At 41.7% G+C, this 21,023-nt stretch overlaps 1 protein-coding gene across 6 annotated transcripts in view; it reads right to left on the bottom strand.

The window, feature by feature from the left end:
• LOC112104177 (arf-GAP with GTPase, ANK repeat and PH domain-containing protein 1) overlaps window positions 1–21,023 on the bottom strand; it is a 645,071-nt gene that overhangs the window by 392,434 nt on the left and 231,614 nt on the right. For 4 of the 6 annotated variants that reach the window (XM_024196351.3, XM_024196345.3, XM_024196347.3 and 1 more), the window contains exons 3-4: window positions 8,935–9,022; window positions 8,135–8,146 (exon numbers count right to left, since the gene is read on the bottom strand). In XM_024196351.3, the coding sequence (XP_024052119.1) occupies window positions 8,135–8,146; window positions 8,935–9,022 (100 nt within the window). The remainder of the gene's footprint in view (window positions 1–8,134; window positions 8,147–8,934; window positions 9,023–21,023) is intronic. The other 2 variants (XM_024196346.3, XM_024196349.3) reach the window with 1 other exon arrangement.

The raw sequence follows: 21,023 nt of genomic DNA, 5'->3' as shown, positions 1-21,023 counted from the left end.
CTTGAATCATCATCTCTAAACAGAAGACAAAGCCAAAAAAATCTTCCAAAGAGATAATGTAATTCGAACATGAAATCTCAAGACATCCACAACAATCCATGATATAAAGATTGTTGCCAAACTGGAGGGACATATCTAGTGGGGACCCACAGGTGCCAGTCCAGAGTCCGGTACTAGTCAATATTTTCATTAATGACTTGGATAATGGAGTGGAGAATATTCTTATATCTTTTCTGGATGACACCAACCCAAGAGGGGTTGTAAGCACTTCGGAGTACACGATTAGAATTCAAAACAACATATTGGATAACTGGATGGAAATCAATAAGAAGAAATTCAGTAAAAACAAGTGTCACATGATATCAAGTATTACACTTAGGAAGGAAAAAATCGAATGCACAACTACCAAATGGGGTACTACTTTGCCAGTTAACAGTAATGCTGAAAAGGATCTGGTGGTTATAGTAGATCACAAATTGAATATGAATCAACAATTGGATGCAGTGGAGAAAAGGGCTAATATTCTGGGATGTATTAACAGGCACGTCATATATAAGACATGGGCGGTAACTGTCCCGCTCAACTCTGCACTGGTGAGTCTCAAGTGGAGGACTGTGTCAAAATCTGGATGCCACGCTTTTAGGAAAGAAGTGGACAAACTGTAGAGAGTCTAGAAGAGAGCAACAAAAATGATAAAAGGTTAGAAAACCTGACCTATGAAGAAAGACATGGGGATATGTTTTGTCTTGAGAAAAGACGACTGAAGGGGCAGAACCTGGTAACAGTCTTCAAATATGTTAAGGGCTGTTGTAAAGAGGATGGTGATCAATTGTTCTCAGGTCAGCAGCAACACAGATGTAGGCTAGATACAAGGAAAAACTTTCTAACTATAAGGATAGTTAAGCACTGGGACAGGCTTCCAAGGGAGGTTGTGGAAACCCCACCATTGAAGATTTTTAAGAACAGGTTAGACAAACATCTGAAAGGGATGGTCTAGGTATACTTAGGGTCCTGCCTCAGCTCAGGGGTCTGGACTAGATGACCGCTCTAGGTCTCTACCAGCCCTACATTTCTATGAGTCTGTGATATTCCACTGCAAAAGCAGTATATGTTGATCCTGCACCTAATCAGCCACTCCATCAGCAACTAGGCCTGACTAGCCATTTTCTTCCTTTTCCTGCTGCTGTGAAGAGCAAAAAGTAGAGAGGAAGAACAATTTCATGCAACTCCACTTAGCTTCCCTCTAAATCTATTTATAAGAGCTCTTCAGTTTTCTGAGGACAAAAACCCGACCCTCTCATACAGCCTCAGAACACCAGCTGGACGGTCTGGCAAGGCTAGTAGAAGTATTCCAACTCACTTCAAATAACTTTGGCTTCTTTCAGTTGTTACACAGCTTTCTTTTAGTAGATGGCAATTCTGTACATCCTACAGGGACATTGGTCAACTTAATTTTACTATTCTACATTAATATACAACTAGAATCCCTCTCTTCAACTCTGACTTATCACTGAAATATGTTTTTGGTAGGTAAACACCCCAAGATGTTTGGAAGACCTTTGTAAATACTAGTGTGGCCGCATGTATTTAGAGCACGGTCACAGATTCCCCCAATAGCAGCTTCCCAGAAAAGCCATGGAGGATAAGCAGTCTTCAAAACTGAAGCAAATTTAAAAAATCTTGAACTTCTTGGAAACCAAACACATCTGTGCAAGGCATCTCGGGAGGGGAGGGTTGAGTGTATTGTATTTTGTGCAAGAAAAAAAATCATTGTTTTTTATACAGCTGGCTCTTTGATATGATGATTGCTGGCAAAAAGAGAGTCAGACAGTGTGATGCAAAATTGACTTTGTTTTTAAAGAAAACACGGGAATTATTTTTAACGTTCTTCATACTGACAGCATCCTTTATCTTTCTAAAGTGCCCCAATCACCATTTGTAAAGAGTTCATATCAATTGTCCAGAGAGCTCTTCCTCACTTCCTAACTTTCCACACTGAATACACCTGTGCAACACCTAAACAATTTCAGTGGAGCACAATGGTATCATGAAAGGTACTACACGATAGTAGAACAGTAGATAGCTTCAGCCTACTCAAAAGGGACATGGAACAAGCCAAGAATAGAGCCCTAAGTATTTAAGTATTTATCTATGTGCAGTTCAAGGTTTTCCTTTTTTCATTTGTGCAATCACATCAGATTACATTCTAACACATTTCAGAAAGAAAATCCTATCATTTTAGCATTTGGAATTCTATTTTCATTTTTCTAGGCATTGCACAGCTGAGTTAGTTTACATGGTTTAGAAGTCCATGAATTTTTATTCGATCATCAATTATGGAATTTTCAGCAGGGCCTGGAGGTCCTTTGAGAAGTTTCTATTCAGAGGATAAAAAGTGACCTTTATTATTTAGCATTCTTTATTTGCTCAGATGTTGAAGGATTATTGCACTGTATAGTAAACAAAAAATGTAAGCTTTGGGACAGGGCTATTCCCCTCAACTCAGAATATAATGCTGGGCAGTAGATGATTGAAATCAGAGCAGATTTCCACAGGAAGTGCCTTACACCTGGCCTGTCTGTGTGGACTTAATTGCAAGATCTACACCATAGCATCTAAATCTGTATACTGTCTCTCTTTATTCTTTATAACATTAGGAGTACACAAATGCATAAAGTATCTTATTTCTAAAAAGCTCCACCCCATATATGCATTTCAGGGGATAAAGACACATGATAATCCTTCTATAATGGATGATAGGTAGAACCTGCTACAATTTCAAGTCCATCAGGACTGGAAGGCACTACTGGGGTCCCAGTTGCAAAAATGGAAATTCAGGGTGACTGAAGCATTTGGAGGGGGAAAATGAAAGTGTCAGGACAAGATGTTCCTTTCAAATCTTGTTACTCCAAACACTTCACCAAAGCAAAATACATTAAACAAAAAGTAAAAACTTTCAATGGACTAGAGAAACAGGAGAAGCTCAAACTCCGTCTATGGATTTATTCAACCATCAAGCATCGTAATGAGTTAGTGAACTGCGCAGCTGAACAAATCAAATGGAAGGTTATCAAGATTGAGAAATCAAGTATTTCTTAGATTTAAGTTTTCCAGTAAAAGATGTATTCCACTACTTTATTATGAGTTTATGACCAGATGAAAGGAATGTCAGGGGAAAGTTAAACCACAGAAGTGGTTGAAATTCTAAAAGGAACATTTACTCCCACTCTTTCTTGCACAGAATTATCTCCTGTCAAAACTGTAAGATATGTAAAAATAAATAGGCACTAGAGGCCATAGCTTGGACAACACACAACAAAAGAACAAAACTAAGAGTAACAAGCAACAGAAAGTCCTGTGGTACCTTTAAGACTAACAGATGTATTGGAGCATAAGCTTTCGTGGGTGAATACCCACTTCGTCAGAAGCATGCGAATACCCACTTTGTCAGAATACCCACGAAAGCTTATGCTCCAATACATCTGTTAGTCTTAAAGGTGCCACAGGACTCTCTGTTGCTTTTTACAGATCCAGACTAACACGGCTACCCTCTGATACAAAACTAAGAGTAAAATTCATATGATGGGTAAAAGCATCAATGCATAAAAAAGTAACAATTTCACACTTCCTACGGCCAACCTGCACTAAAAAACCATTCTTTATTCAAGTTTACCACAAGCTGAAATCTACACTTTTTTACCAAGTCTGGAGAAACCTTGAGACAAGGGGAATAAAACCTGATACCATATGAATCTTTTCTAGAAAGGTGCCTGAAACCAAAGCAAATACACAAAGATGAAATACTTCAATAATCTGTAAAAGGAGACAATGATGGGGACAAAAAACCACTGGGAAGCTGAATCATCTGACATGACATGCCCTGTCCAGCTTTGGAGACACTAGACAACATAGAAAAAATCCTTATCCTGAAAAAGAAAAACCATGCCCCATTTAAAAGTTTCAGAATAGCAGGTTATTTCTCCAGCACGTCACATTAAAGATTTAAGCAGGAGTAGAAGTGTAAAGGGTGGGGGATGGGTGTTGTGCCACATTTCGATCCACACTACAGCCCCAGTCCTGTAAACTGTCCCACATAGGGGCACTCCTGTGCTCATACAGAGCCCTGCTGACCTCATCAGGTACTTGCCTAAATGAATCAGTTGCAAGAATGGGTGCTATGTTTGTTCACTTCAAATCAAGGAGGAGGAGGGTTTTTATTGCTTTTATGGACTTTTTTCCCCCAATCTTTAAAAAACATTTCAAACACTAGCGTTTTAAATAGAATTTCATAGTTTGTGCAAATTTCCTTAATCATAGGCAGCCACTCAGGCTCCTGTCCCACTACAGCTGTGTACAATCTCATACCATTAAAGCAGAGCAGGAGCTGTTGGAAGATATCAGCTGTTCAAAGAGAGGAAAAGAACTCTGACCTCCAATCTTTGCGCTTAAGTAAGGGATGATTTTTCTAATGTCCACGTATTGGTAATTTTAAGTATCAGCATATCTTGTAAGAATTTACTATCTTCAATAGCTTGATATAAGTCTGTATATCTTTAAATATACAACAGCGTTTGAAGTTGCCATTGTGTTTGTGTTCTAATATTGAATTAAAAAAAAAAAAAATGGGCAGCCAGCTATAACCTGGTGCTATCTTTCATCCTGTCTCTAATCCCTCCAGCAGGAGACCTGCTTCCCTCTCAGCACCAGCTCTTACACTTTCCTGTGTCCAAAAAGAGGGAACCAGATAACAGTTCCTTATTACTTCCTTTCCCTCCTCCAATCCCTAGAAAATGCCCTGGGCAGACTGAGCACCTCACATTCGTTGTTTATCTTCTCTCAGCTGCCTGCTTTACCCTCCCACACTGCCCAGGTTTACTCTGTGTACTGGGTTCCTCCCCATGCTGACTGCTGCTTCCTGGATAGGAGAAGTATTTTATTATGCTTTCCATTTAACTTGCTTGAAGCTTCAAAAGGAAGCTGAAACAGACAAAACCTCTCTAAATCGCCGTGACACAAGTAAGGAGATTGGATTTTATTCTTGTATGTGACACTTTGGTTAAGTCAAGTCATGTATCTGCTCCGTGCCTCGGTTTCTTTTTCTATAAAATGGCAACAGTACCAGCCTCACACTGGTGTTTCAAGGCTTAATTCATTCATGTTTGCAAAACATTTTAATATTCTTAAATGGAAGGGGACGTAGAACTGCACAGTATCATCATCAGAATGGAATGCACCACACAAGAGCAGTATCAAAAAGTTCATGTGTGCAGAAAAACACCGTCCATGGAATTAACTTTTTACTCGTCCAACCACGGGGTGAGGGATAGCTCAGTGGTTTGAGCATTGGCCTGCTAAACCCAGGGTTATGAGTTCAATCCTTGAGGGGGCTATTTAGGGATCTGGGGCAAAAATCTGTTTGGGGATTGGTCCTGCTTTGAGCAGGAGGTTGGACTAGATGACCTCCTGAGACCCCTTCCAACCCTGATATTCTATGGTATGTCTACACTGCAATTAGAACCCCACGGCTGGCCCATGCCAGCTGACTCAGTCTAAGGGGCTGTTTAACTGCAGTGTAGATATTTGGGCTCGGGCTGGAGCCCAGGCTCTAGGACCACTGCGAGGTGGAAGGGTGCTGGAGCTTAAACAGCCCCTTAGCCAGAGCCCTGCTAACCCGAGTCAGCTGGCACGGGCCAGCCATGGGTTTTTAATTGAAGTGTACACATGCCCACAGATAACCGTTAGAGGACAAGTTTGGCGACGGAGAACAGTTTCCAGTTCGCCCCTCTCAAGAAACCAGAACTACTCTTTAAATGTAGGTGTGAAGATGACAGTTTGAATGTGACATATTCGCAGCTCAACTACATGTCTTGCACTTGCACAATAAAAGTTGCTGATTGGTGGCTGCTTTTCTAATCGTTCCCTGTTTTACTAAGAGAAGGCAGACAACTTCAATAGGTCTTCTATATTTAATCAGCTCCCTGTTTCTACATCAGCATGATGTAACTGCAAATCTCACAGACTACTCTGGATTCAAGGTTGTTTCAGACATCTATTTTCTCTGAAGTCAGACACCAAAATACCTCCCTAATGAAAATGCTTGTTCCACTGGGTATGCATATGTGCATAGTGGGAGGTTGGTATAATGAATTAAAGCCTGCTATAACATGTATTATTTCCTGGATTGTTACTGAAGGAAATAGATCAGCTTTCAATTTATAATTTTCACTTAGAATTAAAAATCCAAAGAGTTGCCAGGTAAGTGATGAGAAAAGGTTTTTTTCGCACCATATGCTGATGTAGTTCAAGTGTATTTTGGGGGGGAAGAAACACTTGGGCTCAAAGAAAGTGGAAGGAAAACAGACATTGCCCATCCTGATGCTTAAACGCTCACTAGAAACAGTTGCTGGCATGGTGAGAAACATTCGAAAGCCATAGAGGAGGTCTGGCACTTAGCCAACCCATGCCAGAAGGTGAGGTTTATTGAAGTGGCAGCAATTTGGGACACAAATGATAAAGGGAACAAAAATAGTGTGGGGCTGTATCTGGTGCCTTTCATATCCCAAGTACATTACAGTTAGATACTGGTAGTACAGCTGCTGAGTAAATTAACATGCCACCCAGCATGCACTCACCAACAGCTCACAAATAGCACTGACATACGAACCTGTTTTATTTTGAGAAGTAGCATAGGCCGCAACATCTCAGATATGTTCTACTCTTTTAATTCTTTTTCAGTCATCAGCAAGGGGCAAAGGCAACACCTCACATTAGCATCTAATCTGAAGGTTACTGCTAACAGTTCAGCCGAATCCCTTATTCGATTATGCACAGAGCTTGGATCTAAATCCCAATGTGGAACTTGGAGCAACAAGCTCCTTTCTTTGCCCAGATTCACTCAAACTGCCAGTGTGGACCCAGACTGACAGGGTGTTTTCACACGAGAATATGGGGAGAGGATAAACTATTACTGTCACAAATTATGTGGGAGTAGAGCTATTTCCAAAGATGATGTTTACTAACGACAGGTTGTCAAAGTTAATTAAATTCCTACGTACTGATTTCATCGGACAGCCTAACCCTATCGTTTACAAGGTGAATTATGGCTTTTAATTGTTCCAGTTTTACCTGTTAATGAAAATGCATGGTGCCATTAGTAAGGCCTGTCAGCTACATTTATGTGCAAAGAAATGATCCGACTCTGCTCTGGTGATCTAATCCTGTCCATGAAAACAGCCTAAATGTCACTTTCAAGTACAGTAAATAACTATCCCTAAAGACAAAGAGGACAGATGGGAATGCGCTCAGAACAGAGCAACAAATCACAGAATCAAGAAAAATTAAATATTCCAGGTTTAGGGGAAAGAGTGCCATTAAAATTCTACAGAACAGAAACAAGTTTGTCTCCTGAAAGAACTAATCAAATATTTATCATCTTCTGCTCATGAGAGTAATAAATAAATAAATAAAAATCAGTGGAGATACTGATTATGCTCTTTTCATTGTGAGGCTCTCTCAGTTTCGGGACTTACCCACCATTTATCTTTATTTGTTTCTCATTATTGATAGCCGCTTGAAGCGGCAGTACTAGGTAGTGACTTTCCAACACCTTTTCCAACATTCCAGTAGAGGATTTCTAAGCAGTAAGGTACAAATCCAACTATCGCTCCTTTTGCAATAGTCCTCAAACGTCACCTCTATCAATAGTAGAGAAGCGACCTAAGTCTCTTTTATGCGAAGTAATAAAATCTAGAAAATGTTTGCACCGCTATTGCATTTGCCCATGAAAATGGCTGACTCCACAGTGAAGCCTCACACAGATTTTTAACTACCAAGACTAGTTAAAACCTCAAGAATACTATGTTCTAACACTCTGAACTGTATAACCTCCTACGGCAAGCATTAATTTGAAACAGGTGTTACAGTAGACACATGAAACTACATATGACTACTGCTAAAAAGACATCTACAGAAACGGACAAGACAGAGAGAGATGTGCTTAAAATTTAAGAAAATCAAAAGAAAAACAAAATTAAGATGATACACAAAACAAGAGGAAAACACTACAGTACAAAAGCTGTGCCTCCTCCCTCTTCAAAACAAGACAAGCACTGCCATGAAGAGAATGAATAGTTACCTGCATCCATATCTGCAAAGAATGGAACAGCCAGTAAGGAAAAGAAGGAACCAGAAATTCAGTGTCTCAGAGTTGGATTTAAAGTTCATAAGGAGAATAAATAAAAATCAAGAAAATATTTTTAGTGAAAAATATACCTCAATTATGTGCTACGATGATATACATGAACTCAAACCGTAAAAGTGACTAAGCTTAAATTAAAATCACAAATACAATGAAAGTTTTGAACTACATATTAAACTGTAGCATAAAACTAGAATTAAAAAAAAAATTGTTCTTCTCCAGGCCCAAAAATTAGTGTTCTAAAAAATAATGAAGCAAATTCATAACACACAAGTTTTATTTGAAAATCTTTACTGTCTCTGGTACAACAAACTGAAGGGCCCAATCCTGTAAATATCCAATACCAAGAGTAGTAGTTATTGCCTTCAGCAGATAATTGGAATTAATGGAAGTACTCATAGTAGTAAGTGCTACATTGGGTAGTGTTTGCATTTATGAAACTGAGATTAAGAACATTTCCCATATGCACAAATACTTCATGGGAAAGAATTTTAAAATGTTAAGATATTACAAAAAAAGAGGTATACAATTGTTCTCGTTGCTGCTACTTATCTCCACTATGACAAATGTTAAAAGGAAACCTACTTTATTTTTTATCAACATTGCACAGCAACCAATGATGATTTTTTTTTACTGTACTATTTCTGTATGATATATAAAAATAGCAATTAACAGTGCATTGCATGAAAGCAAAAACTAAAATCAGCATGCTTTTAGTCATCCGCATATCCACTTACCTTCAGGTGATTCCTCCTGGACATATGTGCCAGTCAGATACCGGTGAACAAGTGCAGACTTGCCACTAGCTAAATTCCCCACAATTCCCTGGAATGAAAAGATGATACACATTGAGCCATAATCAAATCTTCTGATATTTAAAAAATATAACAAATAGTATGATTTTATTTAAACAAAAAACCTGTCAATTCTCCAAAAGAAGATTTAATATTTTAACCTCTATGTTTAGGAGAAATACTATTTATAAGAAAAACAAGCAATGTATCTCAGAACACACAAATTACTAATACCCCCAAAAAAATTCATTGTGAGAGCACACCGCATACACAGCGCAAAAGGAATGCCATGAGAAGTGAAGCTATTTACAGTCCTTTCCCTCTACTCCTCCTCAGGCACACACATCACCACTACCGTACATTATATACAATAATGCACTGCCGAGGATGCCAGACTTCCAGAACACTCTTTATTCAACTGCACACCAAGACTGAGTAAAAGATGAAGGAACATTTATTCTATCCTTTATGCTTTTTTAAAAAAAATTCAACTTGTCTAAAGCTTTCATACCATGTTGGATTATTTTCTCCATTAACATCAATTATCCCAGGTAGCAATTCTGGTGTAACTGCTGCTGCAGAGTCAGCAGAAGGAACATTATTGTTATGAGTCACACAAAGGAAAAAAAAATTTGTTAAAAACCTGCAAGTAAGTGGCAGTTACAATTGCTCTGTTTGTTTCACCAAATTCTTGCTTTAAACCACCCCTTTGGTAGCCCATTTACTTCACTTTCTGATATGCTGTCCCCTACACTCGGAAGAAGCACCCTCTTGTGCATTTGTCAATCATTCCCTTGTATTCAAATTCCTCCTTAATATACAGTTCTGAAAGTATTTACTTGATCATACCTTTTTGAAAAGGTGGAATACTATACATGATTTCAAGACCACACCTTTCCCTGGTTGTCCATTGTGAGTCTCAACTGTTTTATCATCCATCTAGTTCAGTACGTAAGCTTCTGGGTCAGTGACTGTGTGCCACTGTGCACTTTTGATCTCTGAACACAATAAAGGTGTTCAATGAACACATAATAAATTAATAGACATTCTATCCATTTCATGGGATCCTTCTTATCGGCATGCTGAACTAAGGTGGTCTTCCTAATAAAGTTTCTTCAAAACAGTAGGTAGGATGCCAAACAATCCCAAAGTGACAGAGTTTGGGGAGCAGTGGGTTTGGGGAAAGCCTTATGATCCTGGATCTATTCTCCCCCACTGCAAACATACTCCAGTAAAGAACTAGGTGAAGGTAGCTTCTTGAAAGTTGCTCACTCTCCTTCCATACTCCAGAGATTGCCAATAATGCAGCTGTGGAAGTATCTTAAGCATAGAGCTCATAATCCAAGCTCATGGAGCCAGCCCTTGCCCAACAGACCATAGGTGCAGGGAGTGATGTGGACTATAAGGAGAGGAAAACATGAATAAAAGCAGAAAGGAATTTAAAATAGATAATAAGGAGGGCAAGAACGAAAGAAAGAAAAAAGAAGCAGGAGAGAAAGGGGATCAGACCTACTGCATTGGGACACAGTGAAAACAAGCAGCTTGGGAGTCACCTGCAGCAAAAGAAACTAACAGGATTATGTCAAGGGAAATGCCACTGTATTTACAAGCGTAGGTGCTACCAACCTAAGCAACAGACCAAAATAAATCAATCCCAAGTAAAGCTGGAGCAAAGTGGTAGTAGGTAGGCCATCTGTTCAGTAGGGTTCTGTGTAAGCTGACTTTGAAGAGTGTTTAAATGGAGCACACCGGAAGCTTTTAATCTAATTTTCACCCAAGAGGAATTACTGAGTACGCTGGTATATGCTGAAACATCTACATCTAAAAATAAGTGTGAGGTAAGATTCTTGACAAGTTCAGTCATTTAGAGAGCTTGGATTTGCCTCATTCTCAAACACCAGCTAAACAAAAGGATGCGCTCTGTAACCAATGACAGAAGCATGACATGGCTTCAACTGAAGACAAAAACGTCTACAGGTTACTATGCCACTGCTAGAGGTAAAAGCTGAAACCCTGCTAAGACTGATGGGACATGCCAATTCATTTGGAAGATTCCCCTCCTTCCCCCCCCAAGCATATAAGACTGCTACATAATTGTGACAGGTTTCAGAGTGGTAGCCGTGTTAGTCTGTATCAGCAAAAAGGAGTACTTGTGGCACCTTAGAGACTAACAAATGTATTTGAGCATAAGTTTCGTGGGCTAAAACCCACTGCATCGGATGCATGCAGTGGAAAATACAGTAGGAAGATTTTATATATATATATACACACATATATACATACACACACACACACACACACACACATATATACATACACACACACACACACACACACACACCATGAAAAAATGTGTGTTGCCATACCCACTATACCGAGAGTGATAAGTTAAGGTGGGCTATTATCAGCAGGAGAAAAAAAAAAACACCGTTTGTAATGATAATCAGGATGGCCCATTTCCAACAGTTGACAAGAAGGTGTGAGTAACAGTAGGGGGACAGTCTCTACGTAAAAGAATAAATGGACACAAATCAGACGTCAAGAATTATAACGTTCAAAAACCAGTCGGAGAACACTTCAATCTCCCTGGTCACTCGATTACAGACCTAAAAGTCGCAATATTACAACAACAAAAACTTCAAAAACAGACTCCAATGAGAAACTACTGAATTGGAATTAATTTGCAAACTTGACACCATTAAATTAGGCTTGAATAAAGACTGGGAGTGGATGGGTCATTACACAAAGTAAAACTATTTCCCCATGTTTATTTTTTTCCCCTATGTTACTCACATCTTCTTGTCAACTGTTGGAAATGGGCCATCCTGATTATCACTACAAAAGGTTTTTTGTTTTGTTTTTTTTTTCCTCCTGCTGATAATAGCTCACCTTAACTGATCACTCTCGGTATAGTGGGTATGGCAACACCCATTTTTTTCATGTTGTGTGTGTGTGTGTGTATATAATCTTTCTACTGTATTTTCCACTGCATGTATCTGATGAAGTGGGTTTTAGCCCATGAAAGCTTATTCTCAAATAAATTTGTTAGTCTCTAAGGTGCCACAAGTACTCCTCGTTCTTTCTACATAATTGTGTGGCTGCAAACATTTTGGGCTAAACTTTCAAAACTGGTCTCTGAAATTTGCATCCCAGGACCAACCTGCATGAAAACAGACCTTTATGTGAACAAATTGTCTTGACATCTCTAGTTGCATAACTGGCATAGGGTGAATTCGCAGTCTGGCTGAAAACGTGGCCCTCAACATTATTTCTGTAAGTGGAGACTACCTGGTCTGACAAGTGCTGTTTAGCCAGGAGCTCTCTTTTTTAAGCCAGACCTTTTATGGAGATTGGTTTTTTTGGTTGTTTGTTTTTTTAGGGGGTGGGGGGAAATTTGGCAATACATTAGGCCTTGAATAAGAGAGATTGGGTAAGAAAAAGGAGAACAGGATCTCTGAATAAGAGGGTCATCTGTCTGAACAGCACAACTAGCAGGACCATTCTGAAGTGAATGAGAACCTCCTTGTCCCCAGAATTTCCCCAGAATCCCAAGAATCAGAGGAAAGGAAGATATCTGCCTGGCGAAATCAGAGTGGTGGGGGGAGGGCACTGAGCGTTAGTGTCCCGTCTGCTCCCATCCTACCCCCCAAGGAAGAGGGTGAAAGTCCCATGAGGCAAACAGAACAAAATAGGCCTGCCATACAATGGCTAAGGTCTACTCCACAGTCACTGCAGCCCCCCAATGAATTGCTATATCACTTCTGCCACCACAGTGGCAGGCGCTGCTGTCTCATAGCAAGGTAGTCTGTAGTTGAGAACATGAGCAAGTGCGTGTTGATTCTAATGTAGGCTATGCTGGCTGTCAAAAACCTAGAAATCAGTTAGAGGTGGAACTGCCTGCAACTATCAAAAAAGCATGAACTCAGATTCCAGAATGACAGAATAGAAGTACGAAGAAAGGAATTTTATTTTTAGCATGGCTAGATATTTTGTTTGTTTGTTTTTTAATCTACCCAAAGACTTCAAATATTTGAAAAGACATTTTGTTATTTCTCAGGCTATGTCTACATTACCTCCAGATCGACGCTCTGGCCATCGATGCACCGGGGGTCGATTTAGCGGGTCTAGTGAAGACCCGTTAAATCAACAGCACGGTGTTCTCCTGTTGACACCTGTACTCCACCCGGAATGAGAAGAGTAAGTTAAGTCAACAGGAGAGTGTCTCCCATCAACCCAGTGCGGCGTAGACACCCCAGTAAGTCGACCTACAGTAAGTCAACTCCAGATACATTTTACGCAACTCCAGCTATGTGAATCTTAGGTCAACTTACCGCGGTAGTGTAGACATAGCCTTAGTCTGCACATCAGTTCTCCACTGGATGTATTCATGGCCGTTTCTGGATTTCCATTATTATTTTACACCATTTGAAAATCTCTGCTGAGTGCCACACACTATGCACAAAAGATAAGGTACATGCCCTGAAAAGCTCACAACAATTATGCTACAAATTGGTGGAGAAGAGGGCAATGAAACAGCAGGGTGGGACTAGGCAGGAAAGACTGAAATGTCAAGAGTAGGAGGTCACTTTAATGATGTCTGCAACAAATTGAAGTTTATTTCTTTTAAAACATGTATCAACTCCATTGCCATTTGATGCACACAGTTGACCAAGGAAGAAAAGCACAAACAATGTTCTGGTTGTGAGACGTAGCATTATCTTTTGGAAGGGGCCCAGTGAGGAAATGTAATTATGTTCCAACAGTTCATTCAATAATTGTGATATATTTTCCCCATTACGTGTTTTCTTTTTATGTATTTGTTTCAAGTCCTGAGGATTGTGGATCGTGGATCAAAAGTATTATACTTCACAAATGTTATTCATTGCTATATATACTGTTAACGTATAAGATTCTCCAAATCTAACAACATAATGGAGTGCCCATATGCATTTATCATACAAGTCTTCACAGTTCCAATACAGTAACTCCACACTTAAAAGTCGTCCATGTTAATATTGTTTCATTGTTGATCAATTAGGGAACATGCTCGTTTAAAGTTGTGCAATGCTCCCTTCTGAGGTCGTTTGGCAGCTGCCCGCTTTGTCCACTGCTTGCAGGAAGAGCAGCCCGTTGCAGCTAGCTGGTGGGGGCTTGGAACCAGGGTGGACCGGCAGCCCCCCCATCAGCTCCCCACTCCCCTAAGTTCCCTGTGCTGCAGCCGCCCAGCAGGCTATCAATTGCCGGCAGTTCAGCTGTGCCTCCGCATACTGCCATGTGCTGCTCCTGCCCTCTGCCTTGGAGCTGCTCCCAGAGACTCCTGCTTGCTTTGCAGGTGGGGAAGGGGGGACTATCAGGGTGTCCGCCTCCCCCTTGCACCCTGCTTACCCCTTCTCCATATAGGGACACAGATGTAGAGAGATATAGAGAGCTTGGGGCAGCAGCTGCTGTCTCAACTTCCTGATCCACTTAAAAAGAGTGGGTCAGCTTAAAGGGGCAGTGCATCTTTCTCTCTCCCCCACACACAAGGTGTCTGTCCGTCTGTCTGCTATGCTGTCTCCCCTCCCTCATGTTCGTGCTGCCTTGTGTGAGAGGGCTCAGCCAAGTGCTAGTTCATCATTTAGCAGCAAGGCATTCCCTGGGAAATATCCCTCCCTCTTCCACCCTCTAACTTCACCACCTCAACGAAGCTTCACAATCATCATAGCTGTGAACAGTATTAAATAGTTTGTTTAAAACGTATACTGTGTGTATATCTATAGAATATATAGTTTTTTGTCTGGTGAAAAAAATTTCCATGGAACCTAATCCCTCTCCACCTTACATTAATTCTTATGGGGAAATTGGATTCGCTTAATATCATTTCGCTTAAAGTCTCATTTTTCAGGAACATAACTACAACGTTAAGCGAGGAGTTACTGTATTTTAATCCATTGGCTAAAAAAAAAAGGCATGATGAGTGTAAGTAATGCACCTGACATGTCAAATGTGTTAACTACTCCAGAGGGCATTCTGTGCCAAAAAATTAAAAACTATGCACAATATTTTAAAATTCTGCAAGATTTATTTCTCAATAAACGCTGAGGCTCAGCATGGCAGTGGGGAGCACAGGCCGCTGGCTGTAGAAGGTGGGAGATCACCCTGCAGCTTTCCCACCCCCGGGACATGGACTCAGTGGTGAGGCTGCACCTGACCCTGACACAGCACAAGGCCTGGGCCTGCCCCAGAAACAACCAGGGGCCCTGCCCTTCTGCACCAGGCGTGGGGCAGGTAGGCTCAACCAGACAGGATCCATGTGTGGGGTGAGAGGATTCTGTGTGGGACAATCTGGGTGCAGGCAGCTCAGTGGGAGGTCTAGGTGTGAGAGGATCTGGATGCACAGAGGCTCATGGGGGGGGGGGTTCCAGGTGCAGGGGCAATGGGACTCTACAGGGGCTTCCAGGTGAAAGTGGTTAGGGCTCTGCAGAGGGGTCTGGGTGTGGGGGGCTCAGCAGAGGGGTCTGGGTGCAGCTAGTTGGGGGTCAGTGGTGTGGGGGTCTGGATTTGGGGGCTCAGGGAGGTGCAGGGGGGTGGGGCTCATCGGGGTGGGGATTTGAGTGCAGGGAGCTTAGTGGGGGGTGGTCTGGGTCCAGGGGTGGGGGTCCAGAGGCAGGGGCTCTGGGTGCAGGGGGGCTCTAGATGCAGGGGTTGAGGTTCAGTGGGGTGGGGTTCAGGTATGGAGGGATAGGGGGTTCTGGGAGTATGGGGTGAGGCTTGGTGGGGGTGTCTGGATATGGGAGGTCCAAATGCACAGCGGTTGGGCGGATGCGGGAGCAGCTCCCCGTAGAGTGGCCCCTCCCCCCAGAGCTGATGACCAATGGGGGAAGGAAGCAGGAGAGGATGCTGAGCTTCCTGCAGCTGGGGGAGGTTTCTGGGGGTGGGTCTGACACAGCCCCAGCCACGCCTTGCAGGGAAAGAGTAAGTCCCATCCTCTCCTGCCTCCAGCCCAGTCGGGACAACAGCTGATCCTGGCTCAGGTGTCCCCACCCCTGCAGTGATCTACCTCTCCGCTGGCTGCTCCGGGTGCCTGCAATGATGTACTTGCGCAGCTAGGGAATGGTGCATGACTGCTCTTGCAGCTTCCCTTTGCTTCCCTGTCAGAAAGTCTTTTTTTTGCGGGGAAGCAAAGAAATCTGCGGGGGACATGAATTCTGCGCACACGCAGTGGAGCACAATTCCCCCCAGGAGTAATTAACACAAATCATTTTATCCAATTAGCTAAGGGTAGTGTGTAAGATCAGTTTTATGTTTCTAAGTATTGACTTGGGCTCATTCTTCCCATGGCAACAACATTCATTAACCCCAGGAAACCTCTAAAAATAGTTAAGATGGTTCTCTCTATCAAGTCTACTTCTGTAACATTTCATTTGTTTATTCTTTGTTCTAGCTTCAATGATTTAGACAGCATCCTTTGGCACTTAGTTACACCCTCCGCTCAATTTCAAGGGGAGATCAGATTCTTAAAAATCTTTTCAACTCAGCTGCCTCCATCTGTGAAGTGTAAGGTTATATCTAGTTGTGTCCTCCATGTTCATGAATGTATCTATTATAAGAAAATCATTTTTCACACAACTCAGGGCCCCTAACTGTTATTAATCACTGAAGATTGCTGGCAATAGACTAAATGCTGGGAAAATCTGATGCCCTATACCAAGGAATTAATCTGTTAATCAAGATTAGCAATTGTGGGGACCACAGGAACCACAAATACACCAGCCTGTTTTCACTATGTAGTTGTCTTCCTGACTGACCCCTGTTTTTACTTCTAAAATTTTTTAACCATATCAGGTTGATACTGATGCTGAGAACTAGCATGCACAGACAACACAAAACATTCCCTCCTCCACACATATGAACCCTGAATCCACACAAAGGATTCAGACAGGCAAATTTTACGGTGCCTAGCATGTTTAGGAGTGGCATGCAAATGAGTTTGGAGTGCTTTTTTTTGTTTGCAGTGTTCCAGATGGGCTAAACTATGATAAGGGTATATCCTAAATTTTAAAGAACTGTGGAAAAACTAAGCGTGTTTTCTGGGTTACAAAAGAGTACAATATACTGTTCTGGCTGATAAAAGTATATTCAACATATTACATGGATGTCATCCAGTTTAGCAGATAGGTACTGCAGGCATTCTATAGCACAGAAATGAAATAAACTCCTGACAAAGAAAAAGGTTGGGTATTTATTTATTCCTTAACCTATCGCAGCCTAGAGCTTTCCAACAACCAAGATCATAGAAACCTCCTGTTTGTGACTGGCTACAGTCTAGCTGCTGTCTGCTGTGAAGCTGCACCAGGCAGGAGCTTCTGAGGCCTTGACCATGAGGGGTATCTTTCTCAGCAGTATGCTCAGATTGGACAAAATGAAAACCTTATGGGTAATCAAAGGCTGTCACAACAGGCAAGCCCATCAACATAAACCTCTCAGGCTAAGCTTTTAATATTTGAAACAGGAGAGCAGTTGACTGGGCCTAACAGTGATGATTCAAAGAGGAGAGGCAGTACTGTAGAGTATACTGCATAGGAAGTTATTGTTCTGGTGAAAGAACAATATTACTTGTAAGACTCTTTTTCCATCCCAGTAAGATGACTGACAAACAGCTACAGTGACCTAAGAAAATGATTGTTCTTCCATTCAAGGATACTAAAATCGACTGGACCAGAGTGGAAATCTCAGCACTATTTTAACAGCTTCTCAGGAGAGTAATATCAGTTGCAAAGAAAACAGATGAATAATCACGTGTGTGTTAAATTACCAGAAATAGGTGTAGTTCTGAAAATCTGCTTAGCTCTTGGAAGTCTAGGGGCTCCGGGCTGCTGGCCCTATGCTGCCCGCAGTCCCTAGGGACAGCTCTGTCCGCCATTAGGGCATTTGTTCCCGAGAACCCCCTGTAACATTTCACGAACCCACGTTTGGGAACCACTGCTCTATAGGGTTCATTGCATTGACTGCACCCAGTGGATATTTTCAAGCTTTAATTTGCAACTGTGAGAAGTAGAAACTGAGCTTCTAGAAATAAACGTTGATATTCTGACATTACCTGACTTTGGGGGCCAGGACCAAAGCACATGCCCACTGTGCCTGTGCCTTAATCCAGCCCTACCCAGGGGTATATCTGAACCTCAGTGACGGAAGCACCATTCAGCAGTGCCCAGCAAACTACATACGCATGCTCTTTAGACAGTAGCTTCTCATTTGGCCAGCTCAAACAAATGGAGCTTGGTTTACAAACAGAATTTGTGAGAGTACCAACCACCTCCTTCTCCTCCTCCCCACCCCAGTCCTGACCACATGGGTTAAGTAATCAGCTTTCTTGGCAGCAAACAGACATTGCTCCCCTAGAACAGGGGTTCTCACAAGAAATTTTTGGTGGTCTTAGAGTGCGGCCACCAACTCTTGCTGGTGGCCACTCTGACAATTTCCCCTAAAATACTTAACTTTAGGAAAAACAAATATGCACATCTACATGTCCAAATCATTGTAATTTATTTAAGTAAGGTTTTTTGCTGACTCAATAATAAAAATAATGAACAATTGTCTATTCTTTACTGGTCAGAACAGAAACAAAATAAGGTGCTTAGCATGGTCTTGTCTTTTTGTTCTTGTTTCTTTTGCTTTTGTTATTCCTTTTTTTAGACTTGATAGCTAGTAAGTCTACTGCTGTGAAAACTGATATTTGTATGTTCGTTAATATGTTACTATCTAGCTGGGAGGCAGTGAAAAGCAATATTAACAAACACACAAATATTGGTTTTCATAGCACTTACTCAGGTTCAGCACAAGACAGGCGACAAATTAAGCCCTAGAGAAAGAGGTGGGTAGGGAGGCAGTGGAGGTCAGGGTGATGGAGGGCAAAGGGAAGTATTGGGATCCAGGGACAATGGGAGGTTGGTGAGCCTGCAGCCGGAGCTTGAAGCCCTGCAGCCAGGGGATGGAGCCCCACAGCCAGAGCCTGCTCCCTGCCACCGCAGGGCGGAAGCCAGAAGCCCAAGCCCCACTGCCCCTGGGAATGTGGGGAACTCACATCGGCTGCCTGGTCCTCTGGCATTTGTGGCTCCAGAGAGGTACAGAGGCCAACCCCTGCTGGCAGCCCCAGGAGAGGGGCCACTGCTTTGTCGTCCCCCCCGCCAATCACTGCCCAGGAGCCTGGGGCCGCAAGAAGAGCCCCTGGTGGCCGCATTTGAGAAACGTTGCCCTAGAAGTCATTCTTGTATACTAGCAAGTTGAAGGATGCTTAATACTTTTGTGATTAAAACCTCAGACTAGGAATCAAAAGATTTGCATTCTATTTCAACAACACTGCTAATGTGACCTCTGACAAGTCACTTAACTTCCCTGTGCTTCATTTTCTTCATCAGTACATAACACAACAACTATAGTAGATTGTGTAACACTAACTTCACTGATTGGCACTGCAGAGAAAACACCACTGAAATGGGAAAATACCACATGATGTACTATTCTGCTCCACTGTACATTAACACACCCTCCTGATGTTTAACTTGCAACTCCCAGTATTTTTGGGTAGCATGCAAAGAGAAATAACGAAATCAGGAGAGAACAAGATAGAACTCTATATACAAAGAGCGCAATGAAGCTACATGAGCAAACCCCGAATAACTTGTGGCAGTTGTAGGCACTGAGTACCTTGAATGAAGTTCTCAGCAATCTAAAGTATCAAGCCCCAAAGCATATATTTACTACAGTAAACATCTTCTCCTGTCTGCATCCTAACTGCTCCATTTAACCGAGGCTGTTAATATGCTAGTTTGTGACAGGAGCAAATGCTATATGCTTTTCATATTTCCATAACATCCCTAAACTAAAGAGCCACAAGCAGAAGCGCACAACCCAAAATTAATCTAAGTGGCAGTGAACATAATAATAGTGCTGTGGCACAAGAGAGACAGGTTTAGCAGTTAACATGGCCCTTCACTTCCTCAGGCATATTACGGAGTTGATCAATAGTCTGGGAACATGACCTGTTATAGGGTGAAGACTCACTACACAAGTTCCTTCATGACGGCAGATTTATAGATAAGAATGAATGTAGACTTGAGATGGAACTACTTGGCCATCCTTCCTGCGTGAGCACAAATGCCACAGGCACAGCTGGTGCAGCTCATTTCAATTATGTTTCAGTAGTATAATCAAATTTCTGTTTTTAGTAAATGGTAAAATGGAGTTTTGCTTTTAACAGGGGTTGCACAAAAATGAAACCATCAGAAGGTCATCATAAGACTTGTACTGCCTGACAACCTAAATTTCATTCTCTGCAGCAGCTGCACGTCAAAAGTTTCTGTCTCCACTACTTGCAAGACCCTGTCCCCAGTATTATGGAAAGAGGAGGATAGGAATCATGGTGAAATGGGCTCTCATATTCAGCCAAGATATGATCACTAGGCAATGCAAGCATTCCCAAAAGTGTGGTATGTAAAGCAGACGGACAACAAGGAGACAAGGAAAGTAAAGAGGAGATGTATCATGTGTGTCACTAACCATGGTTTAAGCAAATGACTTATCTGTCAAACTAGTACAATTGCACAACAGAACACTGCTAGTACTAACAGAGTACACAATCTGTTAGTCTTTAAGGTGCCACCAGACTCCTTGTTGTTAGAGTACACAACCAATTTCCCTTTATGTAGTTTATTTCAAAATTCAATAGGCTATTTTTTAAGTGTTACTGAAAGTCAATCTGTTGTGGTCACAATAGCACTTAATTCAATATCATTTTGTTCTCGGTATCACCATGTGTTTCACTCTCCGCGTAGCATGTACACATCTGAAATAAAAACAGAATCAACTTGGCTGACTTGTCATTAACACACTGTCAGCTGTGATGCTGCTCTGACGGATAGGTGGATTTGGCAGGTGCAAATCTACCGTTGCCCTTTCTTGCGTGCTGGGATAATCTCCACTTTAACCAAGGCTTTGGGAGGGAAAAAAAAAAACCTCCCACTCAGTACAGAAAAGTTTACTTAGTGAGTGAG

This window comes from Terrapene carolina, unplaced genomic scaffold, assembly GCF_002925995.2.
Source record: "Terrapene carolina triunguis isolate 2854851 unplaced genomic scaffold, T_m_triunguis-2.0 Scaffold174, whole genome shotgun sequence".
Classification (NCBI taxonomy): Eukaryota; Metazoa; Chordata; order Testudines; family Emydidae; genus Terrapene; species Terrapene triunguis.
The sequence above is the reverse complement of the archived record's forward strand: the minus strand, read 5'-3'. Positions and strand labels throughout refer to the sequence as shown.